Raw genomic sequence first — 19,495 nt, 5'->3', positions numbered from 1 at the left:
AGAGGGGAAGAGGGGGGACAGTTATTTCCCCCAACTGGACAATTACTAAAATCAACTTACTGTAAAACTGGGACTTTCAAATATCATTTTATTTTATTTTATTTCTGAAATGCACCATTAGGATTTAGGGGGAAAAAAGACAAATTAGCCTAACCATTGAAGATTTATAAGTACTTGTGAAAAAAATCATGATGTTAAAAAACACCTTTATGCTAACTTTCATAAAAAAAAAAAAAAAAGATTGGTCAAAATCAAATTCCGGGCTGAATCAAAGTAAACTGTGCTCAGTGTTGCTTATTTCCTTTTTTTTTTTTAGAAAATGTTATATCCTCTACTAAGCTTTGCTTCCCTGTCTGAATCAGATAACTATTATTCAGACAGACAGATGGATAACAGAAAAAGCAACACTGCACATCGAAATGAAATACCATCCCCAAAGCAAAACATGGTATCCATGTATCCATGTGATGCTGTGTGGATGCTTTTCTTTAAGTGAGACAGGGAAGCTGGTCGATGTGGATGATGAAGATGGATGGAGAAAAATATAAAAACCATTTAGGAGCTGCAAAGGATTTTAAACAGAGCAGAGGGCTCACCTTGGAACTCAGAGCAAATGGTATTTATCTATTAAAATTGACCAAAACCATTTATCCTTTTTACTTCCACTTCAAAATGAGGCTCTGTTTTCTTTTGGTTTTCTTTCACATAAAATCAGTTGAAGTTTGTATTTTCAGTGTAACAAAAACTGAAACCATTCTGCGGATGCGATGTGAAATAATAATAAAAAAAGAAAACAAATATAAAAAAAAAAAGCTTTTGAAATTACTGCTTTTGATCTGACTTTAAAACAAAGCAATTGTTCAATCAATTAGCGGTCCCATTCACTTCGACAGCCTCTTCAGGGTTTCCCCTCGCTTTCTAGTTATTCCAGTAATACCTCACTGTGTCGCCTTAAGCCCTCCCCTCCTACTCCCCGTACTCCCCTCACCCCAAAGGTCATGAGAACCTAAAAAGAAATAACTGTAGTTTCAGGACGAGCCAGACGTTTCCTCATGTGGGTGTGAATCTGAGACTACAGCAACATCCCGTCGGTTTCCTTGTACATTTAATGGCAAAATAACAAGAGGACAAAATAAAATTATTTACAACGCGTACGGTTTGTTACATGTAAACACAATCTTCTGTACAAAGAAATATACATGCAAAAGTAAAAATGAGTCATAGTGAGACATTCAAGATGACATTGCTGCAGTCTTGTTTGTAGGTGTATTCAAAATATGACAGGTTTACATCCCGGGCGCCGGGCAAACCGCCCGACCCTCTCTGTACAACTTTACATTAAAAGTTGACTTTGTTTCTCAAAGGCTCTTCAGTACTTCAGTCAGGTCCTCCGGTGAGGTGGCTTTGAGAGAATCTGATTGAAGTGAGTAACAAGCACATGTTTAAGAAACCGCGACCGACGCGTATAAATAAAAAGAAAAAAAGAAGAAAAAAAAAAAGTCACACAAAATGAGAGACTCCACAGACCAACAAGTGTCAACTTATTTTTACAGTAAAGCAAATGATCTGACAGTAACGCTCACGACCTTCAAATGTGACGATAAGCGATTCACTTTTTTTAGTCTCTCCATCATTCTAAGGTTCTCTCACTCACCTGGCACTTTTGAAAATAAAGTTCTCCATGACATCCACACCCAAAGATGTTAAATAATTTGAAAAACCAAAAAAACTGGCATTAGGGGTAAATTCAAAAGGGAAAAAAAAGTTTTTATCTAAAATCTGTAATGCAGAGCATTTTTTTGCTTGACCTATTGCTTGCTGATGATGTAAAAAAAAGTTTCTATAAAGTTGAATGGGAATGCAAAAAAATAAAATAAAATATTGAAAACGAGGAAAGAAATTTTACTCCAGAGAGAACAAACTCACAGCAAACTATTTTGTGCACAGCTTGAAATCAGACAGGTGAAATCTGTTTTCAGCAAAAAAAAAAATCACAAAACAATACCTCTTTACTTTAAGAATAAATAAATCCACACCGAACTTTTGTAAACACTCACATTTCAGTGTGGACCGATATAACTTAACATGAATAATTTGAAATTAAAAAAAGGACATAAAACTGCAGAGAAACAAAGCATAGTCAACTTTGGTATAGTTACAGAAAATAATAATGATAATAATAATAATAAAAACAGAAAACATTACAAGGACAAAATGAAAGCATAAGTGTCCGTATTTCATAGATACATTTCTCTATACATTATTTCTGAAATCCCTCTTTTTTGTCTAGGAGGTTTTGCAGATATTAATACTGAACTTAATACATAAGAGTTAACACAATACAGACATCTATTGCAGTACCAGGTACACACATGCCTTTTTTTTTTTTTTTTTTTTTAAGAATACGGCTACAACACAAGTCTTCATAAATAGTTGCATACATGGTAAAGCTGCAACATTGCACATGAGAACTGATGCAGAACAACGAGTGCATTTTCTAGCAGCTGTCTCTGTTCAACGTGAGGATCCAGCCACCATTTAGAGTCCTGCAAGGACTCACCACAGCTCTGCACACAAAATAGCGTTTTTATTTATTTTATTAGTTTGTTTGTTTTGTTGTAAATTCATTTGAGATAAACTCTTGATGGACTGCGGGGGAGGGTGGAGGACAAAAAGGGACAACCTTTTAAAGCAGGAAAAAGATTATTTACAACTAAGGCGGATGCAGCTGGAGATTCAGGAAAGCTTCACTGACTATAACGCTTGTTCAAGTTGTGTTCTTGTCTAGGTTACAATCCGAAAAGACTGGGTGATAAAGATAAGCAAAAACTATTGCACAAACGGTAGCTTTAACGTATCTCTGGAAAACAGGATTTTGGTAGTTTCTATCTTGCGTCAGAACCGACAAGACCCTTCGCGTCGCATTCCCCTTCTTGCTTAAGTTTTCCAAAAATCGCCGAATTAAGACAGTTCTCCATTTTCCCCGACTGTACACGATTTCATTTACAAAAAGTAATCTCTTGATACAAAAAAAAGTCCTCTTTAGTTTAACCGAAAGCAGCCTGAATTGTTCTTAATATACAGTACTCTATTTTCTTTAACACTGTCCAAACGTGAGGTCCACTCGTCTCACGTCAGCTCGCTCAGAAAGCTTGTGTCTTTCTGTGTTTTTTTTTTTTTTTTTTTTGAAATCTCAAATCGATTCCGTCAGGTCATTTGTTGTGCCGGCATAGTGAAAATATGCCAAAGTAAGAATAGGCTGTGGGAGTTTATCAGTCAGTCAGTCAGTCAGCAGCAGCAGCAGCAGGACTTCTGTGGCTTTAGTGAAGGAGAAAGAGTTCATAATGGACTGGCCCCCCTGGTGGTCCTCTATCAAATTTGACCGCTCTGTCAGGTGTGGTTGTAAAGTCGGCTGTGGAGGAAGGCCTGAATGGCGCCAACGGGCCGGACGTCGTTCTGGTGTTTCCGCCGCTCGATGAAGGAGATGAGCCTGGAGGTGTCCAGATATGTGCCGTAGTGACTCGGCGATGGAGGCTGCGTGTGATTCACGTGGCCATACCCGCCGCTGGCTACGCCCCGGGGCTGGAGCCACGGGTACTGCAGGCAGAACCCAGCAGAGGGCCGTCGCTCCAGCTCGCCCTGGAGCAGCAGGCAGACAAAGTCCTTGGCTTCTGTGGTCACGCCCTGGAAGTAGTCCTCGGGGAAGCTGAAGTCCAGCCGACAGATGTTCAAACACGTCTCCTCCAGGCTTTCGTCCAGGAAGGGAGAGGCGCCGCTCAGGAGAACGTAGGTCACCACGCCTGCAAAACATTCGGTAGATAGGCGAATGCTAACAGTTTCTTGCAAAGAAATTTGCCTTAAATTAATTGCACTGTTTTATTCAATTTGATGCACAAAGCATGCTAAGGAATAATTGCAATTCCTTTAAATTGAATGTAAACAAAAGACTTTTGTTGTATGTAGTAATATTGGTGAACATTGTGATAATGGTACACCTTGTAAAAATTGAAATGAAATAAAAAAATTATTAATTGTGTGGAATTTTGATATTTTTATTTTTTTTTGTAAAGTACGTTGAGGCAACAGTTATTTTGAGCTCACAAAATTTAATACACTGAATTTAACTGAATACAGAAATCTTTCTTTCTTTCAGAGCAAACATACTGGAAACAACAGGAAAAATAACTAGTTAAAAATTTCCATCTCAACATGCAAATGCTTATTCTAATAAGTTGTCCTGTGTGTGCTAAAGCCACATCATTGCAGAAATTAGTCAACTATGATATATGTAAGGGGGAACTAAAGGAACTAAATTATATCCTCGGTTGAACGCGTCTACTGACCTAAGCTCCAGAGGTCAGACGTCAGAGAGACAGGCTGACCCAGGACCAGCTCAGGCGCAGAGAACTCCGGGCTCCCCAGCAGAGGATGGATGTGAGAGGAATGAGGGTCCAGTTGAACAGCGTCACCAAAATCAGTCAGCTTGATCACCGGCTGGGAGCACACCTGCTCCACCACGATGTTTTCAGGCTGCAATAGGGGAAGGAAGGATCAGAGTAAATCCTTAACAGCAGGAGGATTTTTGCCAGCTTTGAAATATGTTATAGTGTTTCTTATATATATATATACTTATGACTAGTTTATGGGTATGAAAAAAAAAAAAAAAAAGAAGAAAAAAACTTTTGAAATGTGCAAGTAAAGTAATGATCGTCCGCTTACTTTGAGATCAAGGTGTGCTACCTTCCAGCCGTGCAAGTACTGGAGAGCTTCGAGGATATCTCGGAGGTATAAAGCCACCTTCTCCTCAGTCAGGTTTCCCCAGCTCACGATGTAGTCCAGGAAGCGACCCTGGTCAGCCCTGACAGCGGAAAAAAACCCCCAAAACCAAACACGTCATCGGTCACATTATCATCAGCTTACACGTTAAGCAAGGGTAAATCCACAGTACTTACATCTCCAGTACAAGGACGTAGCTGTGGGCTGTCTCGTAGGTGTCCAGCAGTCTGACCAGGTTTGGATGGTCCAGAGTCTGGAGGAGTCGGATCTCCTGCAGCACCTGCTCTCGACACAGCAGCTTCTTGTTGACGTGTTTTGCTGCGATGGTGCGTTTACTGCCTCTCTGGTCACACCGCTTGGTCACCGAGAATCGCCCCCTGGGAAAAAAACATACAAAAAAAAACAAAGAGGAGAGTCACTGCGATGTTTAACGAGAAGTTTGCATTGACTTTGATGTGGCGGAATAGGCCGCGATGCAGGCTTACCTTCCAAGCTCAGTGATCTCTGTGAAGTAAGACTCAAAGCTACTTTTCCAGATGTCTTCGCTGCCGTTATTAGGAGCTGCAGAAGACATTCACATACAATTTTTAGACTCTGTCAGTTACGAAACACTGTAACCCCCCCCCCCCAAAAAAAAACAGGTGAAACATTGAACCACGACGCAAGTCTCACCTGACACCGTGAGGCAGGCGGAGGAGGTGACGGTGCCTGCTACGTTGGTGGCCACACACGTGTAGACGCCGCTGTCCTCCACAGACACTCGCAGGACATGCAGGGACGCCTCTCCTGTTTCACTGCAGTGACCCAGAGTCAAAGGGCGGCAGAGCGTGAGGCACGATTCGGACATCAGAACACGCTGACCTGAGGCGGGGTCATACCTGTACGTGACGCTGTAGTGTCCGTTGTTGCTCAGAATGCTATTGTCGGGTCCACGCCATGAGACAGCGGCGCGAGGTCGGCCACACACCTTACACCTCAGGGTGACGCTGTCGCCGCTCTCACATGACGCGTCGCTGAGAGGGATGAGGAACTCCGGGGGGGCTGCATGAAAACAAGAGGAGGTTTTCGTATTTTGTGTTACCTTTATCTATTCATTTTTTATAAACGGATTGAATTAAATCAGCTTACCATCGTAGATGAAGTTGGGATTCAGAAGCTGAAGGGAAAGGAGATAGATTGAGTTAAAAAAAAACAAACAAAAAAACAAAAAAAAGAAAAAAACAGTGGCACAGAGTGAATTGATTCGAGCACCATGGATCTCCTTCTGCTTCCTACCTTGACAGAAACCTTGTTAGCCAGGCCGTCCTGGGACTTGCGGTAGCCGTTTTCCAATTTTCTGCCATCTTTATCTCTTTTTTCAGACTTTCGACGGATACGCAGCGCAGTGTGCCATGACAGGGATTTTCTACGCCAAAAAAAGGAGACAATGTTGAAAATGTTTTTATTTTAAAGATTTGAAAAGGTGTTTGATTAATAGGCTGTCACAAGTAGAGCTATTGGTTGCCATGACAAAACAAAACAAAAGAAAAAACCTCGCAATGTGAAAGTATATCTGAGAAAAGACTCAAAGCTGGCAATTTTTAGATTTGGAGAATTTTTTTTTAGATAAGCATTATTACAAAGAAAGTATTTGCCGACTGCCCTGAATGTAGCAGAGAAATGCTGTGATACTGTTGCCTAATCTCAGTAATTCAAATTTTGTATTTCACTTAGTATTTATTTATTCAGACATGATTACAAATCAGTATGAAACCTTGGAGAAAATGGCCACGAAATTCTGATTGGTGCGTCACTCGTCAGGTGCTATTTATACCAAACGAACAAAACAATCTCTTACTTGATGGTTCCTTCAGGGAGGTCGGGTGTGGTGGAGGATGAGGTATGTCCCAACACGTAGCCAGGGATCCAGCCTTCAGCCGCTGGGGAGTGCTCGTTGGCGGCCCGGTACACCAAGAACATGTTCTGCTGGTTGCTGGCGAGCATTTGGACCACCTCACCCTGCACCACGCTGATCTCATCCTCCTTCACCGCCACATAGTCCTGAGTCACCAACATGGTGGACACACTGCTGCTGCTGCTACTGCTTTCACTCTGCTGGAGAAGAGGATCGTGGAACTTAGCGCACAACTAAACACTCCTGAAAGTAAACGATGTTGAAATTAAAACATTCGTCAAAGGAAAGTTGGTCAATAAGCCATCGAATGTGTGATTTTTATTGATGGAAACAGTTTATTGAATGCATGCGGCTACAAAAGCATTGCAAAATCCCTTTTTTTTTTCCCAAAAAAAAAAAATACAATCTTGCAATTGCACGGATGTTATCATTCAAAGTGAGGTTCGACAAATCGTGACACAGAAGTGGTGATCCTCAAGTGAGAGGCGCTGAAATGTTGAAATGTTTTTTGCACTCCAGGAATAAAAACTAAATTGACAAAAAGAAGGGTTGGATACAGAAGAGACGATGAGAAAAACAGAGTCGTTGCAGATGTGCTGTCCGACAGCTCCCTGATCAGTCAGATCATTGGTTGTCGCTTGTCACACAGAAGAAAGAGAGAAAAAGTGTTGCTTTGCGCCCTCTGAGAAGTGTCGGAAAATCACAGTTGAAAAGCAAACACCGAGTGCAGAGAGAGCGTCTCACAAAGCAGATACGACAGGAGCCCTGTGAGTCAGATCTGTTAGTAAACTCAAGGAGAGCACCAAGTATTCTCCACTACCGCTGTCAGTGAAGTTAGTACACGCCGGTCGGTAGATGTTAATCTCCTGTCAGTGTTTCAGTAGTTGTAGTTGTAGTTGCATGTAGAAGCCATTCTCAGAGCCAGCAGCAGGGTGGCTGGTTGAAAGCCAGTCAGTAAGTTAGGAAGTGGTTAGTGACTAGTGAGGAGCGCCGAGGCTCCTTAAGAGTCGTGACCTCGTCTTGACGTCTTACCCCGTTGCTCTGGGTGGATGTTACCGACTGCTCACTGGTGGAGGAGCAGGTGCTCATTCTGTCTGTTTCCTTACTGTGGCCGGAGTTGCGGAGGAAAGGCGGCATTCCTCTGCCCAGGGAGTCCCCACCACCGCTATTGTCACTGGGGAAGGAGAAGGAACCGGGCCTGCCGGCTGGAGAGGGAGGCATGGGGGGAACGACAGCCCAGAAAGGATTCCCTTTATGTGCTGGGCTTGAAGGGACGAACGGTTCCTTTCCTCCTCCAGGGGTTTGAGGGGATATATGCGGGGAAACTGTCCCAACTCGAGGGCTTCTGAGGGAAAAACTCAGAGGAGCCACTGGCATCTGTGGCACTGCAGTTTTTTGATGTGCCTGGGTTTCCTCGTACGCCCCAAAAGTTTGTCTCAGACCCCCGTCCGTGTTATCTGCTGGCCTGTTACTGTTATTATAGTTATTCCCTTGCGAACTGTCCGACCTCTTCAGAGTGAACACCTCAGAGGACAGCAGCTCTCCATTAGTTGGGCTGTCTGAATACGGGTAAGAGGGAAGGGACGGGTGGCTGGGGGACCACATACCTGCTGATCTGTCAGGCCCCTCGGGGCCCGGGGGGTGGTGGTGGTGAACGGGCTGGGGGAGCCGTGAGGATGGCTGTGGGATACGAGACGGGCGGGAGCGAGGGCCGCACAGGGAGGAGGAGTTGCCCCCTGATCCTCCAGAGCCTCCGCCTCCTCCACCTCCACCTCCTCCTCCCATGCTGGAGGTGCTGTTGGTGCTGCTACCTCCTGTACTGCTGCTGCTACTGCTGGGGGGTCCTCCACCTCCCACGTGGTTCCTCTGGTACTCTATGGGTGACGTTAAAGCTGTGGGACAAAAAAAAATAATATTTTTTTTTTCTCATGTCGTTAAGTGCATTTTGAAAGTTTTCTTCTTTTTTTTTACAGTGTCACTCTTTCAGATATTTTATTGAACTATTGTGTGACAAAAAAAGTATTGCACAACTGTGGCATAGTAGGAAAAAGGACAAATGGTTTTCCCCATTTTTAACAGATACATTCTGAAAAGCTTGAGATGTTTGAGTGAATTATAAGCCAATGGGAGCTTAATGGTGTACAGCACAAAAGAAATAAACTGTAACTAAATACCTTTATTGACTTGGATTTTAAGATGAAAATTAGTATCAGACTTTCACTAAGGCATTCTAACACAAATATTATCACACACTTTTTTCCCCCGATTTTTATAAAACCATGTATTTTTTATACAATCACAATAAAACAGACAAAGGCGCTGCAGTAGCTCCGAGTATACATATTTTTTGTACATAAGAATCAGAAAATTTGTGTTTACCATTGAGGAAATTGCGCTGGTTCTCCAGAATCTGGCTGACCTGGTGGACCCAGGCCTGACTGACCCCGGGGCTGGAGGAATGGAAGGTGAACCTTTCCAGGTTACCGCTGGATGACCTGGAGATCAGCGTAAACTTACAGGGGTCGTCTGAATTTTCCTCCAGACCCAAGCAGCTCACCTGCAAAGAAAAAAATCAGGTTTTATATATATATTCTTAAAAGAAAAACAACTTTCTGTGGCTCTTTGTGATTTCACTGAGCTGAACTCACCTTGATGCTATTTTTGAAGAGGTAGCCTGGAGTAGAGAAGCCCTTCTTTTTGTCCAGAGGCTCACTGAATATAACTATCTGCTCAAACAGAAACACTCGCCTCTCTTTCATTCTGGACAGGAGGCCTCCATCTTGGTCTGAGACCATGAAGGTGTCCTGCAGGAGCAGTCTGCCCTGAGCTACAATTTTACCCTAAGAAAAAAGGAAGAAAAAAAAGCACCAGAATCATAAAAAAAGTGTCAAGTAAAGCAGAACTACATTAGGAAGAAAAAACAGCTTCATCTGACGCATCGCCAACACTTCTTATTAAAATAAATGGTTTCACACTGACACCTGGTGGCAATGGACTTACTTCAAGTAATTTACAATGGGCCACAGATTTACTGTTATATATTGGCAAACTTTTACATGATTACTATAGAGAAACTGTGAGCTAATAAGTAGCAAACTTACGTCGAAACCCTGAAGGCGTCCAACATTCATCATGTCATTGCAGCGTTTTGGGACCACACACATCACTTCTACAGCTTTCTAAAACAGGACGAATGCACACTTTTAAAACAAAGCATTTGCACAAAAGTCAAGAAGAAACGTAGTTGATTACAGAAATGTTGGCATGATGCGAGATCAATTTCTGGTTTTATACTGAGCGCTGTACCTCCAGCTCTGTCGTATCAGCTCCTGCTTTTTTGGAAACTTTGAGAAGATCCTGTTGGGGTGAAGAAACATATAGATCGATGCAATTTGTGCTGTTTAATTATGCACTGATTTACATAAGGAGGTTTTTGCAGTACCTTCAGTAGTAGCTGGTACTTCATAATCCGTTGAACTGGTTTGATTAGCAGGTCTGTGATCTGTAATCTGTGACCCAATCGCTGCTTAAGGTCCTGGGCAAAGATATAAATATGTCACATTCATGGACCAGTCATCAACTAGACGACATATGTAAAGAGCTACAGGTAGAAAGTTCATAAAATGTTTTACCTCAAAGTAAGTGTCGATATATTCTGACACAATGTGTTCAGATTTGGGCTTGTTCTGACAGTACACAATGTACATGTGCAGCCTCCGCTCCTGGAATTGAGAAAAGAGCAAAATCAAATTTTATTTTACGTAAACAAAACATTTAACAAATAATGTTCATGGAAGACAGAAGCTTGTTTCTTTTAACCTGTTTGACAAATAAAGGAGCTAGCCGTTCAGGATCCTCCAAGCACTTTTCAAGTTCTCCCAGGAAAAAACTGTGGATATATGAAGGGAAAAAAAACTATTGATTTTACACAACAAGATGCATCATGTTGACAATCCTTTTTGTGTTTTTCTTTTATTTTTGTTGTATAAGCCCTCCTGCTGTAGCATGCAGGGTGTGTTAACTGGAAAAAGGCCGTGCACGTACTCTTTGTGCCAGTCGTAGATCTGATGGATGTTTCCAAAGACCATCTTATCTTTCCCCCTCATATCATCCGGAACTCCTTCCTCTTTCATCCTGCTCATGTAGCCCTGTGGATAGGAAAGCAAACACGTCTGTAAAACCCACAGGAAGCGTTGATCAATAATCCGACTGTAGATTTTTGTGTGGTTTCACCTCCACTACAGAGCCCAGGTCTCTGACATAGTCTCTCTCAGTCTCCACCAACTCCAGAAGCACATAGCTGAGCAGGAGAAAAGCGAAAATGTTACAGTTTCAAAAAATTCAAGTATGAACGTCAATAATGCCCCGGGACTCTGCGATGCAGTTGTTCCTCTCAAAAGTTTTACATTTTCTCACAATACAGCCACTAAATGCAGTGTATATTATCAGAGTTTTTTTACGTAAAGCTGGAAACCCATCATTTGTTATTGGATTATCCAGAATTTAGACTCATTTATCTCTCAGTCAGCTGTGACCAGGTTCCCTATACCTGCTACCAAACACATAATTTCCCATGTAGGCAAAAAGGTTTAGTTTTGGCCTCATTTGACGAGAAAACCTTGTCTGTCATCTCTTACATGACTGGAATCCAAATGTAAATACACTGTAGTTATTTTTTGCTCCTTTGGCATTTGTTATTTTTGCTCTTTCTTGTCATTGTTCTGTGAAAAACAGAACTGGAATGCTTTTATGAGCGTTTCCCACTCTAGCTGTGGATCCCGGTATAATACCATTTGTTCACTAATGTTCTCTGACAAACCTCTCAAGCTTTCACAGAACAGCGGCATTTACTGAGATTAAACAATATACAGGTGGATTCTTACTTGCAAATTGAAGAGAACTGGTTGCACTGGAATTTATTTAAAAATGTCAAAGTAAGGGGTTAAGAATACAATGTCATGCTAAATTTATGCACTACTCGTGTTGCGTATTATATTAAATTAAATTAAAAGGCCGCTGCATTAACATATATGTTAAACTATAAGTATCTCTACAAGTCACTGATCAGCCTCATCCAAATGAGGTCAAGTTTCACCCTAAACGCTCATGAGAAAAAAATAAAAATAAAAAAAGCTTGTAACTCACTGTCTCCTTTTGAGGAAGTTGGTTTTTCGCTCGTCCATTTCGTCGATGGGCGAGGAGGAGGAGAGCAGAGAGTTATCAGAGGGGTTGAGAGAGGGTGAGCTGCTGTCGCCTTGCTCCACTGACAGAGAACTGGGACGGTCCTCCAGGGACTGCACAAGAACAGAAAAGACAAATTGAAGATACAAAAAGAGTGAGAAAAAAAAAAGACACTTACAACAAGTTTTAACTTGTTTTCCATCAACATGAAGGATTTTCTGGATGTAGGACAGTGGCCACGAGTGTCTTAGGGATTAGTGCCCATTGGTTTGAACAGAGGACAGCTGGCACAGTTAGTCAGAGTTTTGACAGATGACAAGTAGGCTTGGATGTCATTCTCCATCACTGACACCAGGAAAAAAAAAAAGTGTGTTCTTTCGTGCACATCTATCAGAATTGTTTTGTGTACATGTGCGCCAGATTTACAAGTACTAGTGGGTGTTGTTGACAACTTTGTACTCACCATCTTGCTCTTCACCAGCTCCTCGATGGCACTGACCAACTCTGCGGCACTCGGTGTCTCTGAACTGCTGGGACGAGCAGACAGCCGAGACGTAGACTGAAAGGCAGAGTGGGTAGAAGGAATAAAGTAAACGACTCAAGGTGAATACATAAATCGTTATCGGTACAACGTTTAAAATGCCGCGTTGCATCTAGAAGGCATCTAGAAACTGGGAAACGTTTGGGCTGGCTGCTCACATGTGAAAACCAAACCCTTTTTAAAATAAGAAGTGAATGCTTCTTGAAATCATAAAACACATTTGCAAGTCTTATATTTGTGCATGCATATGTTCATTCTAGATGATCATCACTGCGAACGCTGATTAGGCTCACCATTCTGGTGTTTGGACCTCGATATTCCACATGTCCACAAAAAGAACTGCTTGCGTGTGGTTTTATCCTAATGGCATGATTACTTAAAGACCAACCGGGAGCCAATCACAGGGTGGTCTCATGGAAAAAGGGATCATTAGGTGGGTATAGGTCAGGGCAATTTTAAGGAGCAGAGTGCTTATAATTAAGTGCACGTGCAGTGACTGGTCAGACAACTCATTTATAGCGAGCAATGTTGCTTAATACTCCATTAAACAGTTTGCCTCTGCAACAGAGCTTAGAGAAAAATGAGAAAGGCGATGATTAAAGCAGAAAGGATCATTTGGGCATAACTGTTAACTCAGCAATACCTTGCTTCTGCAGACACCAGTAAATGGAGTATTGTCAATTAACAACACCAACAACAAAAAAAACAGTTACATTCCAAAGGAGAGAAACATAGAGAGAGAAAAGAAAAAAAACAGGAGCTAAAAAAATAAAAAAGACTATTAAGTGAAATTACATGGAAAGATGTGGAAACTGGGACAGGAGAGAGGCAGAACAGAAATCAACATAATGCTGAAGGAGCAAACATGCAGCCATTTGGAAAATAAGAGCAAAAAGAGAGAAAAAAATTATTAGTGCAAATTTAAGGTTTGCAGTATTTTGTTAGTTCTGAGTTGATGGAAAGTGAGAGTTCTACAAATTCTCCCAACATGAGTTTAAAATATGATTATATAGATAATCTTTTTCAGAAGAAACTGGCAATTTTTGGAGTAATATTCCTTACTCTAACTCTATACAGTGCTGTGAAAATGTATTTGTCCCTTTCCTCATCCATCTATCCATCTACTTTGGGCAAGAGGAGGGTATGCTGTGAACAGATGGCCATGTTGCAATACACAGGCACACAGGGAAACAACGATAGACATACCTAAGAGCAATTTAAAGAAACCAATTAACCTTTTTTGGTGGAGTACCTGGAGAGAACCCATGTGTGAATGGGGAGAACATGTGAAGAGGCTGTACAAAAAAATCTGCTTGTTTGCAATAATCTACTAGGGCACACTTATTTGTCCACATTGAATCAAGTAGCTCTGGATAGAATTTGAAACATTAAATGTAACCAATAAAGCAAAAGCTGAAGAATTTTGTAAAGAAACAAAATACTTTTTTACAGCACCACACTTTGGCACATATCTTTAACAACTGCCTTCCTACTTAACAAGAAAGACTGGCATTTATGAGTCATCATTCCGCTGTATGATAATATGAAGCAGTAAACAGAAGACTAAGGAAACTGAAGTGCAAACACAGAAAGAAATATTCCTTTTATTTGTCATCATGTCCTACAACAAATTATAAATTAACAGAGAAAGAGGTAAGCAAAATAATCCACCTTATCATCTTGGGAGTCAGGCTGCAGTAAGCTATGCTGCTGGATTGCCATAGGGGGCGGTAGAGGGACGGCGTCGGCCCCCTCCTCTCCTTCCTCCTCGCCGCAGCTCTGCATACCTGATGAGGAAGACTTGGAAAGGGTGCCACTGCTCAGCCCTTCGTTACGCATCCGCTGGAGAAAGAGATTGAACAAATGGGAGACTCTGTACTCTGCCAGGTCTGCTGACAGTTTCACGGCATCTGTTCTTACCTCCTCCAGGGTTTCATCTTGTGGCGTGGCGGCGCTGTCGTCAGAGTCTTTCTGCGAGCCAGGTATCGCGTCCATGTTCTTTCTCGTGCCGTCGCGATTTTTCTTGTGCTTGTGGGCGAGTTTCTTCACGTGCCCGTCAGCTTTCCCGGAGCTCAGCCTTCGCACCGGGCTGGTAAGCCACTTTCTCAAGGTGTTCCCCGGACGCTTGGGGCCAGGAGAGCTATGGGGTCCAAGAGTGTGACTGGACCCAGGCTGCAAGGCGTCGTTGCTGGATACAGACAATGTGTCTAAATGTAAGGGAGAGGTAGGGGGTGAGAGAAGAGATTATTAATTCAACTGGCGACAACACAAGCAATGCGAAGAGAAACCAACGCTAAACCATCTAAAAAGGTCAAACATCTGTTATTGTTTTGCAACCAGTAAATGCATCATTTTAAGTTCTTCCAGGTTGTACTGACCACAACACAATCTGGCTTGGATGACTAAAAGAAAGAAATGCAACAAGAAGTCGGGAGGAAGTATTTTGTCAAGACATGTCTGCTTCAATCAAGTTGTGTGACATGTAGAGAGAGCAAAACTACAGGGGAGTGACAGGAGGGCTGAGCAGAGTACAGTTATGTTGCCTCAAAACAGGTTTTCCCCCCCAACTTTCACTTTGTGATGAAATATTTTGGACATGGACATTTTGGTAAGCTTTTGGAAATCTCAGAGTCAAAGTACAGCCTGCCACATTCTACATTATTTGAGGGATACAGATACAGTACAGTTTTGACAATGTTAGCCTTGCTATTATTGCTAATTGCTAATATGCTAAAGCTGGGTCAGAAGGTAATCTTTAGTACTTTACTCCGTAAAACCCTGCTGAATGATGACTGCTTTCTGACACAGGGCAGGTGAAAGTTTTCCAAAAAAGTGCAGACTTTAAATGAGCCACTAAATGGCGAACTGTATGTCTGTAATGAGCCCAGAAAAGTCAAAGACGTAAAATCAAAATATAACCAAATTTCGATTATTGTCTGTTACATTCAATTCAGTTTAAAAATCCGGAAGTTTAGGTAACTGACATTGAAAAGTTTAAGAGAAAATAGAAGAAAGGTCAACACAAGACTGAGATTACTGGCATGTATTTGTGTGCTTATTGTTCAGTAGGCAGGCGAGCCACCTCCACACAGTGATGACGCTCCTTGGGGAATCTGTAGGAGGAAAAATCTTCATAGAAGAGAAACGCAACGAGGAAATAAAACAGGATAAAGAGAGGCTTCAGGCATTGAGTGAGTAAAGTTATATCCTTCTGTGTATTTTATCCACCTCTAATCTTTTCCTTTTGTTTTTCAGGAGATCGTCGCATTTCATTCATGTTGAAAATCATTCGTTAGGAGCTTCATAAAAAACAAAAAATAAAAAGTATGAATGTTACTGGAAACCAGCCAAAAATCGGATTTGAGATCGCAGCCTCTGGCATCGCCATCGCTTAGCCGTTTCATGGATGCAGATGCAGCTGTTAAACATTAATTCAAGTGACTCACTTGAGCAACACTTATGAATGACAGGTGTGTGTGTGTGTGTGGAGACTGCCTGTTCTCACACAGCCTGAGAAAATGCAACTGCGCTACATGTAAACGTGCGTGCCAGCGGTTGAGCCTCTGCAAGACTTTTACTGCGCTCCGTTTATAGGAAGCATGTGTTCACGCTTCACATGCGAGCAAAGAAAACAATGTAGTTCCCAGAAACGCTGACACTTCAGGCATTGTGAAGAAACTATTAAAGTCGTGTCCACTGACGTGATTAGCGTGACTGAATAAAATCGCTGTCTTGTGAGCTTACGATTTAAGATTATATGATCGATTCGTCATGACGGAGCACAATAAAATGTCGATTTGTATCTTATTTCCATTCAATAATTATTTTTCCACAGAAACGCATAAACACTTATTTCACTCCTCTCCTCTTGACTCAAGCAATCTATTTCAGGACAACAATAAAGTGAAGGAGATATGTTTGTCTTGCTTGAAGGAAAACCCACACAAAATTATGTTATTAGATTTTAGAGTTGATGTGATGTATGCCTGCCTACAACCACAAAGTGTTTCCAATACCCGCATACTCTGTAGTTATGCCTTTGTGATCGGAACATGAAATTAGTCAAAACAAAAAGTCTTTTTTAACTCACTATTCAGTCCCAGGATTATGTCTTCAATTACCAGTTTGGAAGGTTTTATTCAGCCACCTGTGCTTGCGATTTCCAAACTGCTTCAGCAAATCAGATTATTATTTATAGCATCTCCAATCTGCTATTAACAACTGATCACTGCTCTGTTCTGTTAGCATGTGTGGCAGGCTGATGAATCAACTCAAAAATAAAACCTAAATCCTCCAATAGATTGTGCAGATAAGTTGCCCTTAATTGAACTCTGGACAGCTGTGATGAAACAGCCTGGACCGTTACAATTTTACCATCTTTAACGCTCTTTATGGAGAAGTAAAACGCTGTTCTATGACTAATCAAACCAATGGGGATGTATTCTGTTGTCTAAAAGGGAAGGGGGAGTTTGGTTCCCAATTATGAGAAAGTTCTAAAGCCACCACTTTTTTTTAGAAAGACTTATTTTGCACCTCTAATAATGTTGCATTTTTGTAAAATAACATGGGTTTAGAAAGCTAAAAAACATACCAAACTGCACAGTTACAATTTCTTTATGTATGTCCAAAGAAGGCATGATCTGGTATGAGAATCTGTTATGCCTCAATATTCTTAAAATACCAGTTTCACTGTTTTTGCAAAAGAAAAAAAAGGTAAATAACATTTCTAACATGCTGCAATTTGTTTTATATTTAAAACTTAAAAGCTACTGAAACCCTATTTAGAAAACCCAGCTGTGCAAAGCAAAAGCAAACGTGTGCTTTTCAAGAGTACAAACCAGGGGAAGTACGCATCAGTCAGGCCTCTCATGTATAACAAACAGACCATGTTTCCTGCAGACATGCTGGGCTCACAAGGGAACATGTAGCCACAGTTAACAAGTACATTTAACATGTTACTGTGCAACGAAAGGTTTAGAAAGCATAGAATTGCAGGAAGGGAATGCTGCACCAATAACTGTCTTTAAAGATGTCTTCTAGATATTTGTTATAAAAAATAATCAGAAGACTTTTACCCAGCTTTAAGTGTGGTTCTGTTCACTTAAAGAGTAAAACAGCGTAGAAATCAATAACTTGCACCGCATGTTGCATGTTTAAAATGCTCAAGTCTCAACTAAACAAGCATTTATTGGTTGTGATAAGTGACCAGGGTCCTCTAAGAAGGATGTGAATGGGTACAACATGGGGTCAGCAACCTTGACACATTCCTCCTTGGAGAGTAATAACTCTCCAGACACATGGAGATGGTCGAATGGGAGCCCTTTCCCCCTGCCTGGGCTCTCTTTCACTCTGGAGACACCTCAAGGACAGCTAGTCCTGAGCTTATGCGCGGGAACCCCCTCCTGACCTCGCTGTCCAAATCTAACAATTCCAGCACGTCCAGCTGCAATGACATGATGAATGTTGGACGCCTTCAGGGTTTCGACGTAAGTTTGCTACTTATTAGCTCACAGTTTCTCTATAGTAATCATGTAAAAGTTTGCCAATATATAACAGTAAATCTGTGGCCCAAAAGATGTAATATCTGAGACAAATCCTAGGTCTGTCCACAATTCTAGCAGTGATACATGCTCAGACAATCTTTCCTGGAAAACCCTAAGGAGCTCTTGCGGGATGTGCAAACGGCCTTACATGACTCTCCTAAAGACAAGGTAGTCAGAGGCCCAGATCAATGTTGCAATGTTATTTCAGCTGCTTGTCTTACAGTAATCCTCTAGCTTCACGTTTTTGCTATCCGAGATTGGAAAATACATGTGTGTCCTCCCGATTCACCTCAAATCCTACTCCCTTCTAATATCCTGAACAAGCAAACAAACAACAAGCCTGCATCAACTAGCATTTCATTCAGCTTCAGAGTTCTGGTGACGAAAAAAATGTATTCCTTTCAGGTGTCTTGGAGAAAGGGATGCATCTAAAAGTCGCAGGATACAGTAGATTCTGGAGGGACAGGACTGGAGCTCCCCTGCTTTACAAAATGTCCTAATATGCTTTTTAATCTTCTAATATCCTCCTGTTTTCATTAGGGAAGAGCTGTCCTTGTCTACTTTGCTTCCTGTTTAATTCATCAGCAAATTCATTTGAGCATTAAACTGCTGATGCGACTGGGACAGCTTTAGCTGCAGGACTATCGATGCATATCTGCACTGAGCAGAAACACGGTGAACAATGTGAACCTAACAAATGTGCATACACAAGCAAAAGCACGTTCTATGCAACCCAAATTATCAGCAGATATTAAACTTCATAAAAACTGTCATCGAGTCTGTCTACCAATATTTTTTGAAGACATATTGGAAATGTACTAAACTGTGTTCATGTAATGTCCAACACAACACTGCAAAATTGTGAAGTGGAGGGAAAACATTATGAGGTTTGCAAAATGTTTTAAACATTTCAATCCTCCTTAATTTAATTACCTTCTAATAAAGCCTGGGGCACTAAGTTGCTTTCAGAAGTTACCTAATTGCTAAATAAAGTTAACCTGTGAATAATTTAAACTCGTCATAAACAGCTAATCCGTCAAGGCTCCACAGGTTTGTCAGAGAACATTAGAGATCATACAGCATCAAGAAACATACCGGACAGGTCAAGGACAAAGTCGACTGGATGTTTATCGCAGGTTTAGGTACATAAACAATGTCATCACCCCAAACTGAAGCAACCAAGGTGCCCATGACAAATCTGGAAGACCAGATCCACAGCTAAGAGTCTGAATTTTTCAACGACATAACTATTTTTTGTTACCTCAACAAAACTGACCTTCACTAGCGAAGGAGAAGAAAAGTAATGCTAAGAGAAAGACAGAAGAAGTCATGTCTGCACTTTGCCAAGAGTCATTGAAGAAAAACAAGCAAAAAAAACGAATTGTGTGGTGGAAAATAATAAAAAAAAATAATAAAAAAAAATCCCTCCACTTAAAACACAGCAGTGGCAGCAACCTACTTGCTTTTCTTCAGAAGTTTTGTGATGGCCTAAGCAAATAGTATTCGAGAAAGCTAAAAATAAGTTTGTGACCAAAATCTGAACAAGTTCACTAAACAAGT

The 19,495-nt window shown here is 41.4% G+C and overlaps 1 protein-coding gene and 1 long non-coding RNA gene across 8 annotated transcripts in view; one reads left to right on the top strand and one right to left on the bottom strand.

The window, feature by feature from the left end:
- Nucleotides 1-1,088: 1,088 nt before the first annotated feature.
- triob (trio Rho guanine nucleotide exchange factor b) overlaps nucleotides 1,089-19,495 on the bottom strand; it is a 97,569-nt gene continuing 79,162 nt past the window's right edge. For 3 of the 6 annotated variants that reach the window (XM_008432167.2, XM_017309559.1, XM_017309558.1), the window contains 15 exons: nucleotides 14,313-14,599; nucleotides 14,064-14,234; nucleotides 12,315-12,410; nucleotides 11,816-11,964; nucleotides 10,904-10,970; nucleotides 10,715-10,818; nucleotides 10,490-10,559; nucleotides 10,303-10,392; nucleotides 10,113-10,205; nucleotides 9,977-10,027; nucleotides 9,772-9,849; nucleotides 9,319-9,510; nucleotides 9,050-9,227; nucleotides 8,278-8,562; nucleotides 6,778-6,870 (listed from right to left, as the gene is read on the bottom strand). In XM_008432167.2, the coding sequence (XP_008430389.1) occupies nucleotides 6,863-6,870; nucleotides 8,278-8,562; nucleotides 9,050-9,227; nucleotides 9,319-9,510; nucleotides 9,772-9,849; nucleotides 9,977-10,027; nucleotides 10,113-10,205; nucleotides 10,303-10,392; nucleotides 10,490-10,559; nucleotides 10,715-10,818; nucleotides 10,904-10,970; nucleotides 11,816-11,964; nucleotides 12,315-12,410; nucleotides 14,064-14,234; nucleotides 14,313-14,599 (1,919 nt within the window). In that variant the 3' untranslated portion in view covers nucleotides 6,778-6,862. Of the gene's footprint in view, nucleotides 3,801-4,343; nucleotides 4,531-4,719; nucleotides 4,859-4,952; nucleotides 5,154-5,261; nucleotides 5,338-5,448; nucleotides 5,571-5,654; nucleotides 5,818-5,904; nucleotides 5,933-6,051; nucleotides 6,182-6,613; nucleotides 6,871-7,702; nucleotides 8,563-9,049; nucleotides 9,228-9,318; nucleotides 9,511-9,771; nucleotides 9,850-9,976; nucleotides 10,028-10,112; nucleotides 10,206-10,302; nucleotides 10,393-10,489; nucleotides 10,560-10,714; nucleotides 10,819-10,903; nucleotides 10,971-11,815; nucleotides 11,965-12,314; nucleotides 12,411-14,063; nucleotides 14,235-14,312; nucleotides 14,600-19,495 lie in introns of those variants that run through there. The other 3 variants (XM_008432160.2, XM_017309557.1, XM_008432168.2) reach the window with 3 other exon arrangements.
- LOC103478368 (uncharacterized) lies at nucleotides 14,606-16,257 on the top strand. 2 transcript variants are annotated; one of them, XR_535791.1, is made up of 3 exons: nucleotides 14,606-15,000; nucleotides 15,459-15,583; nucleotides 15,648-16,257. It is a non-coding gene; the product is annotated as an uncharacterized LOC103478368 (long non-coding RNA). The 2 variants fall into 2 exon arrangements; XR_001777425.1 differs by having other exon boundaries at nucleotides 14,606-15,583.

Source organism: Poecilia reticulata, linkage group LG16, assembly GCF_000633615.1.
Source record: "Poecilia reticulata strain Guanapo linkage group LG16, Guppy_female_1.0+MT, whole genome shotgun sequence".
Classification (NCBI taxonomy): domain Eukaryota; kingdom Metazoa; phylum Chordata; class Actinopteri; order Cyprinodontiformes; family Poeciliidae; genus Poecilia; species Poecilia reticulata.
The sequence above is the reverse complement of the archived record's forward strand: the minus strand, read 5'-3'. Positions and strand labels throughout refer to the sequence as shown.